The 19,739-nt window shown below is 37.0% G+C and overlaps 1 protein-coding gene across 4 annotated transcripts in view; it reads right to left on the reverse strand.

Annotated features, from left to right (window-relative positions):
* The window catches only part of LOC134541416 (cytosolic non-specific dipeptidase), a 64,371-nt gene that overhangs the window by 30,137 nt on the left and 14,495 nt on the right, over window positions 1–19,739 (reverse strand). For 3 of the 4 annotated variants that reach the window (XM_063384859.1, XM_063384860.1, XM_063384858.1), the window contains exons 2-4: window positions 19,184–19,234; window positions 12,762–12,936; window positions 11,942–12,217 (exon numbers count right to left, since the gene is read on the reverse strand). In XM_063384859.1, the coding sequence (XP_063240929.1) occupies window positions 11,942–12,217; window positions 12,762–12,936; window positions 19,184–19,218 (486 nt within the window). In that variant the 5' untranslated portion in view covers window positions 19,219–19,234. Of the gene's footprint in view, window positions 1–11,941; window positions 12,218–12,761; window positions 12,937–19,183; window positions 19,719–19,739 lie in introns of those variants that run through there. The other variant, XM_063384857.1, reaches the window with a different exon arrangement.

The raw sequence follows: 19,739 nt of genomic DNA on the forward strand, positions 1-19,739 counted from the left end.
TGGCCTCTGCCCAATGCTTGGCCGGGTGGTGGATCAGAGTAGCAGGGTCCATACTCGACGTGTTCACAAACGTCCTGCTACCTGGTCGGTGAGTGATGGGGGTCACGTGTGGCTGTTCCTGGGGCTGGTGCTCAGTGTAGCACTCGGTGCCGCCCTGTCGCTTGCTTGTGGAGGGTAGTGTGGGAACAGTGGGGCCATGGCACTCGCTTGCCTGGGCCTGGCCTATACTAACAGCTGATTCAGCTGTAGGACTTGGTTGAACAGACAGATTTTCAAACCTGTCCCTCAGTGTAGCTGTGGCCACCTCAATATCGCTGAGCCTGCTCTCTAGGTGTTGGATGTGCTCACGCACCTCTTCCCTGGCATTGGCCTGCCCTCGGTGCTCGTTGGCCATCATGTTTCTTAGGGAAGTGACATGGGACTCCAACCCATCTACCCTGCTGTTGTACTGGGAGACCTGTTCGGCTATCTGTTGGATCTCCTCGTGTTGTTGTGCGAGTCTGACCTCGATGCTGTGTTCGAGATTCTTTATGCTATTACTGGCCTCATCTAACTTTGCAGTGAGCACAGAGTTGTTCAGCTCCATGGCAGTACTGTTCTGCTCCAGTTTCTCACTGAGAAAGGTGTTGTTTCGTTCCAATTTAGAGTCGGTCTGCTTCATCTGAGCATTTGTCTGCAGCAAGATCTGCATCAGTGACTCTAGTGTCACTGGTGGTGGAGTAGGAGTGCTGTCCTGTGGTGCAGTTGTGTGAATGACAGTGTCACTTAAGTTTTCCTGCTCCATGATTAGGGGAGATGTGGGCCGCCCTAACCTTTCCTCACAGGTGACTACAGGCGAATTCCCTGCAGATGATGAAGGATTCGACTCACTGCTTGAGGTTTGTGCAGTAGCATACTCCTCGCCTACACTTCGTGATCTTTCTCTAAGAAAGTATTTGTTTTGTTCGTCGGCCATAGTGGTGTGCAAGGAAGTAATTGAAAAAAATAATGTGTTACACAAATAACACACTTGCACACAGTACTTGGATGGTACAGAATTTTCACACAAAAAAATGTTGAGGTGTCCCTTAACCTCAAAATCGGCCCCACCACGTTGGGCGCCAAATTAGTATGTGTGGGGGAACTTTTGAAGCTTTATTTTGTAATAAATAGGCCCCACTAGGGTAGCCAAATAAATATGTGCGGGAACTTTCTAGTAGTTTAGGCCCCACACACACACTAAAACGTTGGGCTGAATAAAACTGTGTAATAAATTAGATTTCTTAATTGTGTGACTCTTCACTGGTAATGTTGATATATGGTAAGTCACAGTTAGGTGTTACTTGATTGATTTGGAACATACATAAATACACACTGGAGTAGGTGAAATTACAAATGACACAACACAACACTTTGAATATTAAATATAGAATTATTTTATTTCCAATGTAAAAACGATTTAAAAGATTTCAATCTTATTAATATATTTAATTATTATTCATATCCAAAACAACAACCTAACCTAACGGTGACATCATAGTAATTCAATAAAAGTTCAATTACCATGAGTTATGTTGCGCACATTTAAATATTTTCAAAAGTCTTAATTCGGGTTCGTTGACACTACACAGTTTTTAATTAATGTTTTTAGGGAACTTAAATCAATTTACCTCGGCTAGATAGGTTCAAAATCATCGGCAGAGCTCAGAGCCTCTCATCTATAGGACCACTGAGTCTGTTAATTAAATGTGTAAATTCGTAAAATTTATGTCCAAGTATAATTTAAATCAGCTATAAAGTCAATTTAATTCGTGAAATCAATGTTTATAATAAGTTTCGGCGACGATGTGACGTAAAAACGGGAGTTTCGTGATTCGTGCATAAGATTAGGGCACAAAAAATCTGGGCACTTTTATTACTCACGTTAATCACTCCTATAATATTTATCTTTTTAGATAAATCCTATTTAAATGTTCTGAACTCCCTAATGGTTCATAATTATCATCCACTATCCGGGATGCCTGATGCTAGATAGCTAATTTTCAGGATTTTAAATCGCCGACGTCACGAAGTTGCCGCTCATTCAGCTGGCCATTGTAGAACTCCCTTTCTTACTAGTTTCCTCAAAATAACCAGTAAGACTCACTTTTAAATGGTGGCCCGTGATTGGCCAAAAGTACCGTTTCAGTTACCTAATTTCTTACCGAAAACGTAAACTCCGAACGCAACAATTGCGCGGATAACAAAATTTCACTTAAAATTTAAATAAATAAATATAAAAATAATAATTTACATAATAAATAAACGGCGTTAATTTTACCGTTTACAGTTTTCAAGTCCATTAGTCCTTAGAGGGGTATCAACAATACCTCGTTCAAATAGTCCGGTAAAAATCCAAAGAATCACTTTTTCATAGACATACATAACCAAATATTGCCGTTTCTGAAAATAAATAATATTATACATAGAGCAATCAAAAATAAAATATATCGTAAATAATAATAAATAATTAAACTGTCAAAACAAACATGTTGCAGTACACCAGATGTATTTAAACCTGAACACATAAGGCATTAAAGAAGAAAATTGCAGAGCATATTCCTTGTGGAAGTTTTACACATAATATATTTAAGAAAATCAATTATTTTCTCATCATTGAGCAAATACTTATGTATCTACAACTATTTACTAGTCACAAAAAAAAAAAAAAAAAAAAACACAGTGTTTAAGACGTCTTCATGACACAAACAACGGTGAACAGTGATCAATGGACCAGTACTTCGGGGACCATGGTGATGGACTTTTTTCCAGCACACATTCACTCATCTAATCATTTCTAGAGACCGGAAAAATTCGCAGGTTCAATGACCTTCAGGATAGACTCCAATATCCTCTAGACACTCGGGCAAATGCCAACTGTTCATTGGCTGCTGATTTGTGAGACGTCTCGACTGGGTGGCCTGTGATTCGACACTTCTATGAGTGTGGGTCTCTAATTGGCCCTGAGTCCTCCAGATTAACAGTAAACCAATTGCAGAAGCAGCACTAAGGTATAATTATATGATTTTTAGCAAAACACGAAATGAACCCGCCAATTTTTCAGGTCTCTAATCATTGGTTAAATGTTATGTTAAGGCTAAGATCCTTAGTTTTGCAGCCTCCAAGAAAATTATTTCTCCCATGAATATCGTAGTAGATAAAAAATACATACTAGACAGAATTGTAAATAAAACTTTGAATTTTGTAAATATGACGATAAAATTTTTTTCAAAAAATGCTTTCTTATTTAATTTTAATTTTGAAATTTTCAAAACTAAATATTAGGTATATTTTTAACGGTACACGGCTGTTACTTTGCACACAACTTAAAGGAGGTACAATGAACAATTCTGTCTAGTAATTTTTTTAATACAACGTACAGAATTTAAATAATCTGAGTATTAAATACTGTGATTTAACTGTCACTTGCTGCTGATGAAAGGAACGAGTTCAACAGTTTGCCGCTAGAGCTCCGATTAGTTCCGAGTTTACTCACTAGATGGCTCTAATATCGCAGGAGTTCAGGCGGGAATATTATCGCTTCGAAACGGTCAAAACACAACACTAGTATCAGCAATAGTAATCAATGAATTGAAAACCGTCTCACGTTGTCGACAATTTCTATAGATATATTTGTCAGCTTTTCAGCGATGTAAATTATTATTAATATGCTTCACTTGTCGTGACAAATTTATTCATAGAATATTTTTTATTTAAAATCATCTAACTACAATTACTGAATTGTTTTAGTAGATAGAGATTTATTATAATAGTTGGGCGTCTTAAAAAAAAACTTATTTTGGAAATACTAAAGTGCTAAATATGATTATAATATCTAACCTGTTTCGTTTACGGGCATCTACGTGAACGTCGCACATTACATTTTATTACAACATTATTTCACATATTATCTTAGTGACTTCATTATGTATTTTGATATGACTCTTTACCTTAACACATGAATGAATCCTGCAATCACGGTGTATTACAATAATAGCAAAATGGTTTCATATAATAATATAACTTCCAAAATCAATTTAAATTATTAAATTATTATTTATACTTCTATTCAGGAATCGTACATTCAAGACAAATAAATAATGTTTAAGATTTTATTAGAATATTTCAATTATTGTAAAAAAAATTATTTGCAAAATGACAATGATTTTCTATAAATTTATTTAATTATATTTCTTTAGTTATATTTATTTAATTGTGTTTCTTTAATTATATTTGTACCTCGACTTTAGCTCTAGTAGAATGGGCTATAGCTCTGGGTGTAATGTTACATAAATGAGTTATGATCAAAATATTAATAGTTACTATTGCAACTCTATAGAAATGTTTAAAAAAAATAGTAACTGAAGGACCAGCCGACTATGGCAACTTCCTTCCGTAATGATTTAGTTATGTATATAACGATACAAAAATAAGGGCCAATCTCTCGATGCTGTCGAACAATGGTTAACTAAAAGTCGTTTAAAATTACCTTTGGTTTTTAACAATAGATTTTTCACTACCCAAGCATTTATTGTACCACTAACCTTGAGCAGTTAAACATTTTCGTTAGTTACACAAGTTCGTTAGAAACACAATTACAAAGCAGTGGCGATTCTTTTTTTTTTTCTTCTGGGGTCATGTAAAATTATGTTTGTAAACAAATATTGGCCAGAAAGAATTATATATATTTCAATTTAACTTCCGCTACATTATTTGCAACTATAAATTATCAAAGAAACATAAGTTCCAAGTGCGCGCACACACGCACGCATATGTATACATGTAAATACTTTTGAACAAGTGAAATGAGGAGTTTTAGCAAATAAACATTCAGGTAATTTTCCAAAATACAATTTTAAAGACCTTTATATTGTGTTCTTACATTTTCAGTTAGATTTATTTAAATTATTTTGCAAATATTACAATCTAAAAACTTTTGTAAGTATGTCCAGTAATTTTTTTAGGTAATTTTATTTGTGTTACAAGAAACCGAAGACCTTGCTGAAGTAAAATTATTATGTATATAAAATGTGTTTAAATGGGTGTGTTATACTTAGATGAAATTGATCTAGAATTATATGAAATCAAATTCTATTGTTTTACCAGCCTTTGAGCTTTCTAGCTTACGTGAAATTGTTATAATTAAACTTTATTGCCTAAGTTTTGAATTGCTTGAATATGCAAAAAGTAATTCACTCGCTCACACACTGGCCTATAAAAATTCCAACCCACTACCAAAAGGGCTGGAAACTTGAAACTTGGGTCGCAGCCTCAATGAGTAAATTCGGAAAAGTACCGATTTTTATTTTCTAATTACTAAAAAAATAAAATTAAGAAATAGGGACGCACCTTTAAAATCGGTTTATACCTTCTTTCGGAAGAACGTTGTTGCAGAAATTATTGTTTACTTCTCATGATTGTACAAATTGAACAGTACTGTAAATGTATTTGATATAAGCAATAGTAAGTTATTAGCTGATATTGAATACAAACAATTTTTTTCGTGACTACAAAAAATAAGGTTCTCTGCTTGGCGAGTGATTCAATTATACTAATGTCAAAAAGATGTTATCGGGAAAAAAATAAATGAAGTTATTTTATACCATTGATTCACTACCCATAAAATCAAACTGCAAAGTCTTTGCAACTGGTATCTCACACAAGAAATATAAAACATATTCGTGCTTCATTTTGTATAAAAATAAAACACATTTCATATAATATCGGGAGATATCGGGAGACTGCCTTGAAAATCGTGTCTATCACCAACATGGCCAATCAGACTCGTAGTCATGTTTACGATGGCAAGACAGCTAGCAAACCAGTTCAGTTTATATGCAGCTTAACTGAAAAATTTATTCAATATTTTCGGGTTAGTTTTACGCTCAAAATTAGTACAAAACCAAATCAGCAATCCTTGTATGATCATTTATAATACTACAAAAAATCTTCCATTTCCTTCGAATTGTATTGAGCACTAAAATATTGATTTACTTTTGGCCCAGGTTTTATTTGACGATACTCTGTAGAGTTTCGCTTGTTTGCATTATTTATTTATCAGGTTTAATTCATGGCCAAATTAATTGAAGTGTAACACAAATTATTTATATATGTGTGTCTGGTTAGGAATCAGTATGATGTACTAGAAAAAATAGTCCTATCAGTGTAATGTATGGTTGTACCCTTACAAGCGTTGAATATTTATGAAACATTTTATTTCTTTGATATTTAAAGCCGCAGACTTGTATTTTATTTATTTCATTTAGACAACAACATGCGTCCGTGTTTTCTACATGGTACGTTCTGTAATATTTTGAATGTTATAGTAAATTTGGTTTTTTAAAATCTGTGATTTATGTGCAGTAGACTAAATTGTAATTTTTTATAATTTATTTTCACATTTTTAATGATCCATTTGCTAATAGTATATACACTTCTCCATTAATTATAATGAACATATATTCCATTATTGGAATTCTTTCAAAATGGATATCACAAGACTACAAAAACTATTCTCCTGCCAAATACCAGTAAAGAAAATTATCGTCAGAGAGCAATTACGTCTTATATCTAGGGAAACCTGTATTTCGCGAATACATTTCGTGTCAAGGTATTTTACAAAACACTGTAGATTTTTCTTGTAATTATTGGCTGTGGTCGGTGAAGGCTGTTTTCCCGCACTTGACGGGGCCAATGAGGACGTAGTTACCGTACTGCTGCACGCCCGCAATTCGCCAAACCTCTAAGAAAAAAACTACAGTTATGTGTGAAATAGCCTGACACGACATGTATTCGCTTTATACATGTGTCCTTACTTATATCGAAAAATATTTGAACATTGCATGATAATTTTAAGTATGAAAAGTACAAAATACTTTCAAATTTTAGACATGGTTTTATATAAACTCTAAGCAGTAAAACATATACTGCTTATTTTCTACAAATTATATCTATACACGGCAACTGATTATGAATCACTTGAGTTTTTTTTATAAAGCATCTAAGCCCTTGACTGTATAAATATATTGTTGGATAAATTAACTAAACTAGGAATACTATACAATGCACAAAAACAGAAGAGTTTGATCTTAATGACATAAAGCATAAGCTATCTATTTAGCACAGCCTGAATAATTCATTCCCTATTGTCAAGACTAAAATTTAAAAAAAAAACCGCGAAAGAATCAGTATAAAATAACTATCTCATTATCTTTGCGGGTAACTCAAACATCATACAAACAATACGAAATATTCTTAAACGCTAGAAAGCATATTTTAAACACTGTAAATAACTTAGATTTTAAATCAAAGGATAATATTCAGTCTGTAAAATTTAGTTTTAACGATGAGTTGGAAACAGAACATCAAACATATATCATAGGTGTTACTGCCAACAGAGAACTCTCGCAAACAATACAATTACTTACTGCGCAACCTGCAAGCTCCGGTACCTTCTGTAAAATAAATATATATATATATATATATGTAAAACTTTTCCGGAAGTCGTACCACGGTAACGACTGATATATGAAGTCTTACTTCTAAATCTACTTATCTAGAGAACAAATTGTATTACATTATGTTCATAAAATTAACACCTTTATACTAACAGAAGTTTGCTCTTTTATTCATTTTTTTAGTTACGTGATAATTTATTTTGAGTTATAAAGGAATCCAACTTGAACAGTAAAAAAGAAAGGCTTTTAATGAACAAACCAACTAAGTCATTATAGATAACTGTTCAAACCATTTAAGATTCATCCTGTTACATACATTTTTATATTTAAATACATCTAATGTATAAACAAATCTGAAAAAGAAGGCAATAAATTCAGATTGACTTCATTATTGAAATAGAATAAAACACAAAATACACTTGCAGAGAACCACCAAATATATTGCGTAAGTGTTTCTGAAATGGAGTTAAACTTTAAAATTGCCTTTATTATTTCAAAAAAATAATTGAAAACTCCAAGCAAATGTAAGAACACGTCTTCTAGATATAATGGAAGATTATAATGCCGTGTCCGAATTCGCCTGAAGAATATACTTGTAGATACTTTGGAAGTTACTTCGCAAGGCTGTCAGAAATGGACGTGAAGTATGCTATGCAATACGCAAGTAAATGAATCTGTGTAATTCTCGCGTACTTCCAGTTGAAAATACGTCTTCATTTGAAAAAAAATTTGGTCATATTTTATTTATCATTTAAATAATTTAAGAGGTCATAAAATAAATATCATTTATTTTGTATTTTACTGGTATCAATAAATAAATTGACAAAATTAATTCATGGATGTTTAAAACGAAGTTTCAACAAACACATGTATATATTTAGCCTACCGATCGTTACTACAAAACAAAAGTACAATAATAATGTAAGATGCCTTAAATTCACGTGACAGCGATGAAGTGTTAAAAGAAAGGACTAATTTCACATGTGTTTAAAAATAAAATCCAAACATCCTTTTCGGCTGGCTAAACATTGAACATATCCGGATTCGTCAAAGGCAAGTGAAGTATGCAAGGTTGTAAACATGTAACTGCATTACTTTCTGATTAATTTTAATAAAATTATGCATACCTCCAAAAAATGTTCAGTTAAAATTAGTATTGTATTGGTGTTTGTATTAAAATATAATGTATACCGGGTATATTTTTATTGTGTTTTAAGGTTTGTTGACTTTTGTACCTCATGTACTTTTGGTGAAAAGTGAAAATGTAATTATGTAGGTATTATTTATTATCAGGGCCCAAAGCATAACTTTATGTTCGTTGGCCGAAAATGAATTGAAGTTATACTTGTATGTCCAAGAAAAAATATTTGTATTTTGTATGAATGTAAGTATTTTATTATATAAATTTTTATTACTTACAAATATTTTGTACTCATATTATCTAGTTTCTATTTGTCTTAAGACATAATCAAATTATACACTCAGCAAAAAATATTTATTGGTTCGCAATTTTTCATTGTTACAATATTTTAAAATGTAAATTTGCTATTCAGCAATATCAAATTCTAAAACGTGAGTAAAAATTATCATAAAATTATATCAATGGCATATTTATTGGATTAGTATTCCTTGCTCCTAATCACTTACTCTGGTTGATTACCTTCTGTATAACCTCAGTCAGTGATCGTAATTTATGTACACCTTTTCCCCACTAAGACGATTCAGGTGCAGATTGTGGAGCAGTGTTTTTTTATGTACGGATGTGTCAATAAACCCGTCAGTTTGTGGGCGGTGTTGGGGGGGGGGGGGGGATTACTACTCTTAAAATATCACTTTATCTGTATGCTTGATAAAATATCCTTTGGTTAGCTCCCTCCGAAATATTCTTATACAACCTATGACGTGTAGCCTACTCCTTAGATATTTTACTTCCAACACGTTTGATTGCGTAGAGAAGGCGATTCTTCGAGTATGTGGCCCTTTCAGAATTAAATTATTATTATTAGTTACAACTTATGTTTATTTCGAGCCTCTTTGACTTCCAGTTCATACATAAAAGACGAACTACCAGTGATGCTTGACGTCACCAGTAGGGATAGCGTGAAGGAGCTCCTCATTTCGCCAGACGCGACTGGCATACACACGTATTTATATTGCAATAATAAATTACTAAATGATAGCTTATTTTTCGAAAATATGATTATGTTTTTTTACAAGTACGAATGCCAGGACATTTACAAATAACATCGTTTTTAAACATCACATATAAAAAAAGGAAGTGTAATCAAAAGCCATAAGCTGCAGGTCAGCTAAAAACGGAAACCAAACATTTTTCTAGCTCTAGCCTCATGTATATATGCTTAAAAACATAATACATTTAAAACACTAAAATTAATGCAATAACCTGCAATATTTTGAAGACAGATATTCAGCTACAAAATATTCTCCGATAGTATAAAAAGTTCACCTGTATATATAGTTGCAAAGAAAAATACAGTCCTAATGAGATATTAAATATAGCAAATAATACCGCTTTGCAACATAACGTCATGCTATTAGATGGTCAACGTTCAACTGTTTGTGTAATACACATACGCACACACCTGTGACAAAATGTGTAAAGAAATAAAATTTGTAGGAGCGCAAAACCTTTGTAGTACACAGTTAAAAATTATTATTATTTTTTTTTACGGGGGCAGGAAAACTACATTACTGGCCAACTTATTTGAATGTAGCGGTTAGCTGTGAACAAGCGTTCTTGGAAAAGAGACCAAATCTTGATAGTTTTGGCCACATAATCACCGCAGTAAAACATACAATTTGTATATCGTATATGTATAGTGCACCAAATTAATATTTATTATAATTACCTTGGGTTGCACTCGGTTACGTACGGGTTTCTAACTGAAATGTACGCTTTGTTGAGGATCGAGTAGTCTTGGATGGGTGTATGGGAAAGGGACAGAGAGGCAAACGGATTGGAAATATAATGCTCGCCGAGGAAGAGTACACCCTTCCCCACCCCCCTCTGCCTGACCGGTCGTAAACATGACACCCCGCTGGGCGATAAGAATTCTGAGAACAGCGTCCTCTTGCCCACCCCCCTCTTTTTTCCGCGCGTCGCTACATCGTTCAACCGTACTGCTAGTGCGCTCTGTTGAGGACAAAGATAACTACGCGTGTCTTTGCCCGCTAGCGAGAAACTCAGGATCTTAGCCTTAATGATGCACACCACACCTTCACTGGACGCAAGAAGTGGTGGGACACAAGTGTAAACATCGTCTGGACAGTATGTGGAGCACAGTCATGATAAAAATGTCATTTTATATTATTTTAAATATTGCAGTATAAATATGGATGTCTAACATGTTGACTCAGTGGCTACTGGTGGATGGATCAAAGGTCCCAGGTTTGATTCCCAGCCAGGTTGGGGATTTTCCATTAGCGGGAGAAACCATTCCTGGATCCAGAAGTGTGTGTTGTCCTTTCAACTCCACACTGCAGAAGGAAACAGCCAACCATCACCGGATCACCTTGTCCAGTCTGTCCCAGTCACACCATGGTCATCTCTCTGTGACGATGGCCACAGGCTGATCATCCATCATCATCAACATCCAATTATTAATAATCTATCGCACTAGCAGGATGATGGTAGTGCAGTCGTCAAATCATCGACGCAAACAGGGTTCGACTACCGCCAGGGTCACACTCGGATCTCCTACAAGGCGGAACCGTGACCAGTGCTCAGTGAGATTGTGGGGTTTCCCGGGGTTCCTTCTCGATCCCCCACCACTTGTTTCCTCAATACTCAACTCTCATCTCTCAGAGCTGACGAGATGTCTTATACCATAATCAGCCACCCGGAAATAGAGCAAATTCCTCTGTCGTCAGGCTGCCGCGTATCTGCTCTTCCAAGGTTACTTTTCCACTGGACGATATCTCGAGAACCTTTTTTTTTGTAGTTGTAAATTGGCCCTGCCTGATTCGCTTCTCTCCTAGCTGAGCGTCGGATGCTTATGTGTCCAAATAACTGTGGTTCTATCGTGAACACAGTGCGTGAGTATGAAGGCTTGCAAACAAATTATTCTGTGAAATTTCTGCACATCCCGCCATAGTACATTCATTACATATGTTTGTGGGTCATTATTAGAGACGGGAAAAAATTCGCGAATTCATTTCGCGATAGGCTAAAATACAAATCGTTATACCTTAGTGAGTGCTGCCTCTGCTATTGGCTCACAACCCACCTGGATGACTCTGGGCCAATGAGAAACACCCGACCAAAGCTTAATCGAATCACAGGCTGCTACGCTGGAACGTCCCACAAGACAGCAAGCAGCCAATAGTTGGTGGCATTTGACGGAGTGTACGTAGAACCGTGGAGTTCATCCTACAGGTCGTTGAACCCGCGAATGTTTCCTGTCGCTAGTCATCGTTGTGAGACAAGGTCAGAGGGTGGGGCCCACCTTGACATTGACCGGGAGCTCCTGCTGTGTCGCCTGGAAGGCCTCGACGGCGTGCAGCCAGCCCAGCACGGGGCCCTTGTCGTCGCTGGAGCCGCGGCCGTACAGCTTGCCGTCCAGCTCCGTCAGCGTGAAGGGGTCCGTGTGCCAGCCGTCCTGCCGCGCCGCCGGCTGGACGTCCAGGTGGCCGTACACGCACACCGTCTTCTTCCGGGGGTCTCGGCCCAGCGAGCCCAGCAGCACGGGAGGCAGCGGCAGCACCTCCCCGCCGGCCAGCGTCTGCGCACAGCACCCGGCACCCGCGCCTGCCGACACTGTCTCCTCAACACCTGCACCAGTGACACAGGGGTAGCCGCTCCGACATCCCAGCCCGGCCCAACTGTAGGGATTGGAGTTGCTGGCACAAACCCTCCCACACACACACTCAAACTCACACCAACACACACACAAAAAAAACAACACAAAGACATACACACAAAACTACGCACACACACAACCCCACACACACAGTTTTTCATTTTTATGTAAATAAGATCAATTTTTCCTTGATTCCTCTGAAGATTGGTAAAAAAAATGTTTTGACAATGTTAAGATTTGATTAGAAAAATTGTTTGAACGATTTATATTTGATCCAAATAAACGAAACAGTAGGTATTTGCAGAAGCTTATATCCATACGTAGGCCGGTATCTATATCTTGTATTGCTCTATGCTACCAACTTGCAAGCAAAGATCAAATCCACGCTCTGCTACCAATTTTGTAACGTGCGGCTGCGCTCGACATGACGTATTGTTACACCTGTACGTGGGGCGCGAGGGCTGACCTGCGTGCCCACGTCGCACAGCTCCACCTCGGCGCCCAGGGCCCGCAGCCTCTGCTCCGTCCACTGGACCATCCTCACGATCTCGTCCCGCTTGGCGGGCCACGCCGACACCGACTGGATGGCGACCGCCTCCTTCAGCGCGGCCACGTACTTGGCCTTGCTGGCGTCCACGTGGCTGGACGTCAGGGCAACCACAACCACGGCTCTTCATTGTTGTAACGCAAATGTCCCCTTAACATAGCTTTGGGAGGCTGTTGGATCTTTTAGTTTCGAATGTGAAAGAAAAACCAAAGAGATTTCGTCAATATATAAGTTCCTCTATATTTATTTATACTATTAATTAAGTAAACATAAATCAACAAAACATGATTTCAACAAACAGGTTCAAAAAAAAAAAGTAGCTTAATTTACATAATGTGTATTGCCAAAGCTATTAAAATTGTAAGTATTTAAAGTATAGGTTGACAAATAAATTAACTACAACATTTAAAGTATGGGCCGGCCCTAATTAGAATATTACTATTAGGTTTCATTTGGCATAGGTAAACAGAATCAGAAACAGTTGGAGTGTAACAAAAAGCATCCTGCATCTGTTTCCATCTGCCAGCTGTCATGTATCGCAAGTGCTCAAGGCTGGCCACACAAATATGCAGTAAAATTTCCTTGATCACATTTAAAAAAAAATGATTTACCTATTTTATCACTTTCTGAAAGATACGACGAAATACTGCCCCCCACCATTCCGATAGCTGGCCTAAAATTACATAGCAAAAATGGAAATTCGAACAGAAACTTGTATGCTTTACGTTATAATGTGCACTAAAACACTGTATGAAAAAAAAGATTAATTCAATCTGGACAACAGCAAACTGGACCGCAAAATTTTCCGTGAAAATCACTCTTGGGAGTTTCCATAATTTTCCCAGGATTTCAAGTAAATTCCCTGACCAATTCCAACTTCCTGACTTTCTCCCTGAATTTCTGGAATGTGGACGTCCTGGATAACAATTATGAACACTTGCATAATGTTTTACCGGTATTAAGTAACTCTTGGCAAAAACCTAATCAACACATTTCTAACGATACATAAGATACAAGAGAGCTATTATGGTAAATTTACATGGATAACCCATAAATAATAATAATATAAAATGAACTAAAAGTTTATGTAGCATGAGGGAATAAGCCTTAAGCCTATCTTCACTGCAGATGAAAAACCTCATATGACAAATTTTGCAGGTTCTTCAGGAGATTGAAAAAACTGCATCAACTAATCTTTATTTATTTTTTTTGTTGATAGTACTACAAAACTCAGCTTCTACTATACTTGATTACTGTAACTAGTACAGGAAATATTTGCTGATTTTTGTATGTAAAGGTTGTAAAATTCACCAAAAATGGACATAACTTCTGAGGTTCTTTATGTGCAGCGACGCTACGCTACGAATGGTGAGTCCCTCAGTCTCTGGTGTGTCTCTCCCCTCCCCTCCGATGTCACCAGGGCACAGTGTGTTGACCTGTCCCTACCTGTATGTTTCAAAAACCACCACCAGAGAGCTGTGAACACTAAATGTCATTTCAGGCATTTCTTTCTTCACTTGTTTGACTGAATTGTGTTTATTTGCACGTCACATTTTTTAATTCACCCCAGGCTACACTGTTTTGAAAGATTTAAGGGTAATTTTATCTTACAAGGGCAGGTAGCAAGGTCTCGTATTGTCTCATTCTTGACCAGGGGAAGGTCGCCTCTCGACTGTTAAGTACACAAATACCATTGGGCTAGATAGTGAAGCATACCCGAGATACAAGCTTAATTTTTGAAACTTTAAGCGACATAAGTACGTATACTAAACGTTATTCCATACTCAAGCAAACCCATAGCTAGTCTAGTCACTGGATAAAATCTTGCTGCATGCTTTTTCTTCTTCTTTTTCTTTGCTTCCTATGTGTGTGTGTGTGTGTGTGTGTGTGTGTGTGTGTGTGTATAAAAATGAAAATTTGGGTGAAAACAATATATATTTTGGCAGGAAAAATACTGTATGTATGTGTGTCTATATATACATAAATTTAAAAGGAAATATACACATATGATTTAATATTAAAAAATAAAGGCATCCACCTTAGTTTACCCTAAATATAAAATTAATCAGAGATCGGAATATTACAAGCACCTGGACCGGAATCATCATAAAAATACAGAAAACAATTATTTATATTAATTACAGCATGTTTTATAAATGCAGAGTTCTTGATGTTACAAGGTTTTTTTTAAGTTTCCATGGAAAAAGCAAAACTCAATTCACATTCATAAATATTTCTTACTTATCACACAATTTCGAAGTGCACGAAGCATATTGCAGATTGAATAATTGAATTTTTATACAATCTTCTCCTTGAATTGATATCCGGTTCTAGTTCAACTGAGAATTCACAATTTTGCAAATGCTTACTCAAATTTTGTACCTGATGGTAAGAATAAACATCTTCTGCAAACAGCATAGATATTCACTGATTTTCCTGAAAAACTGCAAAGAAAACAAATTATTTCTTTACAGGAGATGTTGGTAGTAATCATTGGCATCTTTCAAGCAGAAATGTTAAACTTTATTACAAGGGCTACCATCATTTCTTACTCTTGTCCTTTTTCCTGTACTTCTGAAGGGTCGGTCATATCAACGGGTGTATATTACAACATGATGATTTTTTCTTCTTCTGGTACACTGTGTGTGCTATGCATCAAAAATCACTCCTACCACGAAAACATATTGATGATCAACTGGGGGTTTGAACAATCGTCTACCGCCGTTCCAGGCTACAGAGAGATTCTACAGTGCGTGAACACACAATGTCAATAGAATACAGATAAATCTTATAACTTATAGGTAGGTGAGCTAGGGGATAACGCTCTGTCTCCTGATGTCGCTTAAAATTTCAAAAAGGCTTCTTTCTCGAGTATACTTCGCTATCTAGCTCATGACATTGTGCACCTAACAGTCGAGAGGCGACCTTCTCCTGGCCCAGAATTCAGATGGTCCGAGACCCGGCTACTGCCCTCTCCTTGTTAATATTGTAAATAAGAACATGTTCATGCTTGTACAAGTATTCAGTAAGCACAAGAAACAGCAATTGAAATAACTATTAGTTTATCATTATTCTAAAAGTTGCACATTACCAAAAGGTTAAATCTTTGGTATCGAGGAGAGGGCATGAACATCGAGCCGCCAATTATGACGTCCCTTTGCGAGAATAAAGCATTTCCCGAAAGCAATCTACCTGTCGAGGAGAAAACCCAGCTCTCAAACGTTCTATTGAAACATGCAATAGAAAAATAAAACACAACGTTGTAATTCAGTCATTAAGGCAGAGTGGCCCAGCCGTTAGACCGTCTATTGTGCGGGCGGGCGATTCAGGTTCAATTCCCCTTTGGTTACTTTTTCCCTTAATTTTTCATTGATTATTTGTTGATAACTTAAATATTCATGATTATTTATTGAAAATATGAGAAGAAAAAAAATTAATAAATTCCACAGTATGGACTATCCTATAAAATTTTACACCGTGCAATTTATTTTTCTAAAATTGTATTTAAAATGTTCAAAGTTTTTGTGCGTCAATTCCCTCACTATATTTCAAGAATGGAAAATAACACAGCACGAAGATGCTGTCAAAATACATTAATTAGTTCTTCATCAATTGAGTGCGCTAAAGTTTACTTAGGTACATGTTGAAATGTGTTTGGTATGCTGCAGAACCGATAGAACCACGAGTCACATTCCAAAATGTTGAAGAAATATGTTTCCCTCTATCTTTATTAAAAATAATTAAAACAATCGTTCATGCAACACTGTCGCTTTCATACTCTGCATGTGGTGCAAACAGAACATATGTATAACGTGTTTTCACAAGTATCATTCACAAGTTTCCGCCAAATCTGTAGAAAATGACTGTGACAGCGATGTGTTTAAAAATTAAATAATACTGTGCATTTAATAACAGCATTTTCTTATTTAAATTTACCTTCACCCTAACACTCAATGTTTGTAGTAAGAAATTATATTGTTAAATAAATAAATAAATAAACAAACATGAACGTTCAGATTGTAGGAAGGGAAAAAAAGTACCCATCCTAGTATTGAAGCCAAGTCGCCAGCATGGTAGCTCTAACCACTGGCCCACACTGCCTTAGCGATTCTGAATGTAATGTTACATGTATATGAGGGGGGGACACAAACAAAACCAGACTGGGAACGTGCTGCCATTTGTAGACGTAGTAGAGAGAACGCCTGCTAGATGGGGTTGGTTGATACTTTCACTAAACAGCTGCCCAGACGGCATCAGTGTGTACTTAACCTTTGATCGTAATATTGTTTTTCTCTTACTGTTCTCGTGTTCCGCTTGCGAAGTCGTTATGGCAGATTTAAAAGAACAAAGAGTGTGTTTGAAATTTTGTTTACTGCTTGAAAAATCTGCAACGGAAGCTTACCAAATGGTTCAACAGGCTTTCAAGGAGGATGCTACAAGCCACACATAAGTTTCCAAGTGGTTTGGGTGCTTTAACCGTGGTGAAAAGAGTGTTGAAGACCATGCTTGTTCTGGGCGTCCTTATACATCTTGAAATTATGGAAACGTTGAAAAAATCCACCAAAAATTTAACAAGAATCATCGTTTCACGATCGGCGAAATTTCAGAAGCGACAGGAGTGAGTTGGAGCTTGTGCCAGCGGATTTTGACTGAGGATTTGCAAATGAGACACGTTGCCACTAAATTTGTTCCTCGCCTTCTCAAACAGGATCAAAAACATTCGACTGAATTTGAGCCAGGACTTGATAAAAGAAATTGAAAGTGATCCAAACTTTTTGACCATAGTCATTACAGGTGACGAGAGTTGGTGTTATGGGTATGACCAAGAAACCAAGCAAGCGTCACACCAGTGGAAGACTCCCAACTCCACCAGACAAAAAAAAGCAAGACAAGTGGGGTCGAATGTTAAGATGATGATCACTGTCTCTTTTGATGTTCGTGGAATTGCGTACCGGGATTTGTTCCCCCTGGCCAGACTGTTAACCAGCACTTTTATTTGGAAGTTTTAAGAAGTTTGCAAGAGGATGTGCGGAGGAAAGGCCCGGAACGTTGCTGATCAGGTGACTGGGTCCTTCATCGCGACTACGCCCCCGCACACACGGCCTTACGAGTGAACCGCTATTTGGCCTCTCAGGGGTAGTCTGTCGTTCCCCACCCTCCGTACTCACCAGACCTAGCCCCGTGCGACTGATTCCTGTTCCCGAGAATGAAGAAAAATCTAAAAGGGAAGTGTTTTTATGACAAGGAGGTAGTAAAAACAGTTTCACAAAGGGCAATCACAAAGTTGAAGAGCTCCAGAAGTGTTCAAACAGTGGGAAAAAAGACTTGACAAGTGCATCGCATCTAATGGAGAGTAATTTGAAGGCGACTGAAGGAACTTTGTAAAAAAGGTTTTAAATAAATTTTTTATGACAAAAATCCAGTTTTTTTGGGGTCCCCCCCCTCCCCCCCCAACCCTCGTAAGTTGCGCCTCTTTACTGATTGGCTATTTCTCAAGAACAACTTAGAGTTGGGTTTTTTCCTTTACAGGGTAGATTGCCATTGAGAATTACTTTACTCTCACAAATGGACGTCTAAAAGGCATCCTGAAGTTCACACCCTCTCCTTCTAAGAGGAATTAATAACAAAAATCTTGAAATTTATAATTTTATTTCTATAGTTACATTTTTAGTTATTTAATCTAATTTCTTGCATGTCAATGCATAAATGATATTTTCTTTAGGACATTTTGTGTTATAGCACGGTGTCTGCATATGTACGGGAGAAAATAACTGACTTTTTCACACAGACACTATAACTGTCATAATAATCACACTGTTTGAGTGTTGTCTTCAAAACGAGCTCACAGCAAAGGTCGCAGGCTGTAGCCAATATGTGGAAACCTAAGATGGTGAGGCCCTTAATTATAGCTCGTGTGGGTTCTTTCATTTTAACTTTTGCACAACTCATACATTTTCTTTTAGTTCTTACATTCTTCTTCTGCCGTGCGACAAGCGATCAAGGGACCAAGAGCACAAATCAGAAAGCAGAGTCCCACTGACGATCTCAGCTCTGCCTTCACTGTGGAGCCCTTGTATCATTTTTATAAAGGGACCAAGGAATTTCAACCTTGTATGAGTGAAAGCTTTACACCAGGATAAAACTGAGATTATGTTTTAGCGAACTATTACAATGAACTATTAAACAGGAAAATATTATAAAGGGGAATGTGTTTTCAATGTACAAAAGAGAACTTTCAATAAAATTCAATTTCCTTAACCAAATACATTTAAACTACAACCCCATTAACTATAAAGTGTAAACATAAAATAATAAATCAATACATCCAAGAAAAGAATTACCTGAAAACTTTCTTCAGAGCATCTGGCAAAGACATGATGATAAGAAGTTATCTGCAAGCATACAAACGTATTACAGAATCTTTATAGTGTCAATGGCAGCTCTTTAAAGATTAACTTGGCAATCCTCTGCAGGCTTTGAAGCGATCACCAGCGCCAATCGATCACCCTGGCGAAGTGACACACAGTCGCGGTGGTACGCACGTGATCCCGGGACTTGTGATTGCCTGACTGTTATCTCCCGTGATAGGGCGGGATCAGTACACAGCAACAGCAGACACGCTGGTGAGATAAGACTGCAGAGCAGCCAGTGACGACTGGGCCAAAAGCTGAAGTGATGGAAAAGGCTGAAAGAAATGCCTAAACCAGTGGTTCCCAAACGGTGGGTCGCGACCCACCAGTGGGTCGCGGAAGGGTTACAGGTGGGTCGCGACTCGATCCCAAAACTATCAGAAACCATCGAATAAACCATCAGAAAATATAAAAAAAATCGAAATAAATCGAATTGTGTGGAAATACATATCTATTGTTAAATAAATAACTGTTTTGCTACAAAGTG

Source organism: Bacillus rossius, chromosome 18 (assembly GCF_032445375.1).
Source record: "Bacillus rossius redtenbacheri isolate Brsri chromosome 18, Brsri_v3, whole genome shotgun sequence".
NCBI lineage: Eukaryota > Metazoa > Arthropoda > Insecta > Phasmatodea > Bacillidae > Bacillus > Bacillus rossius.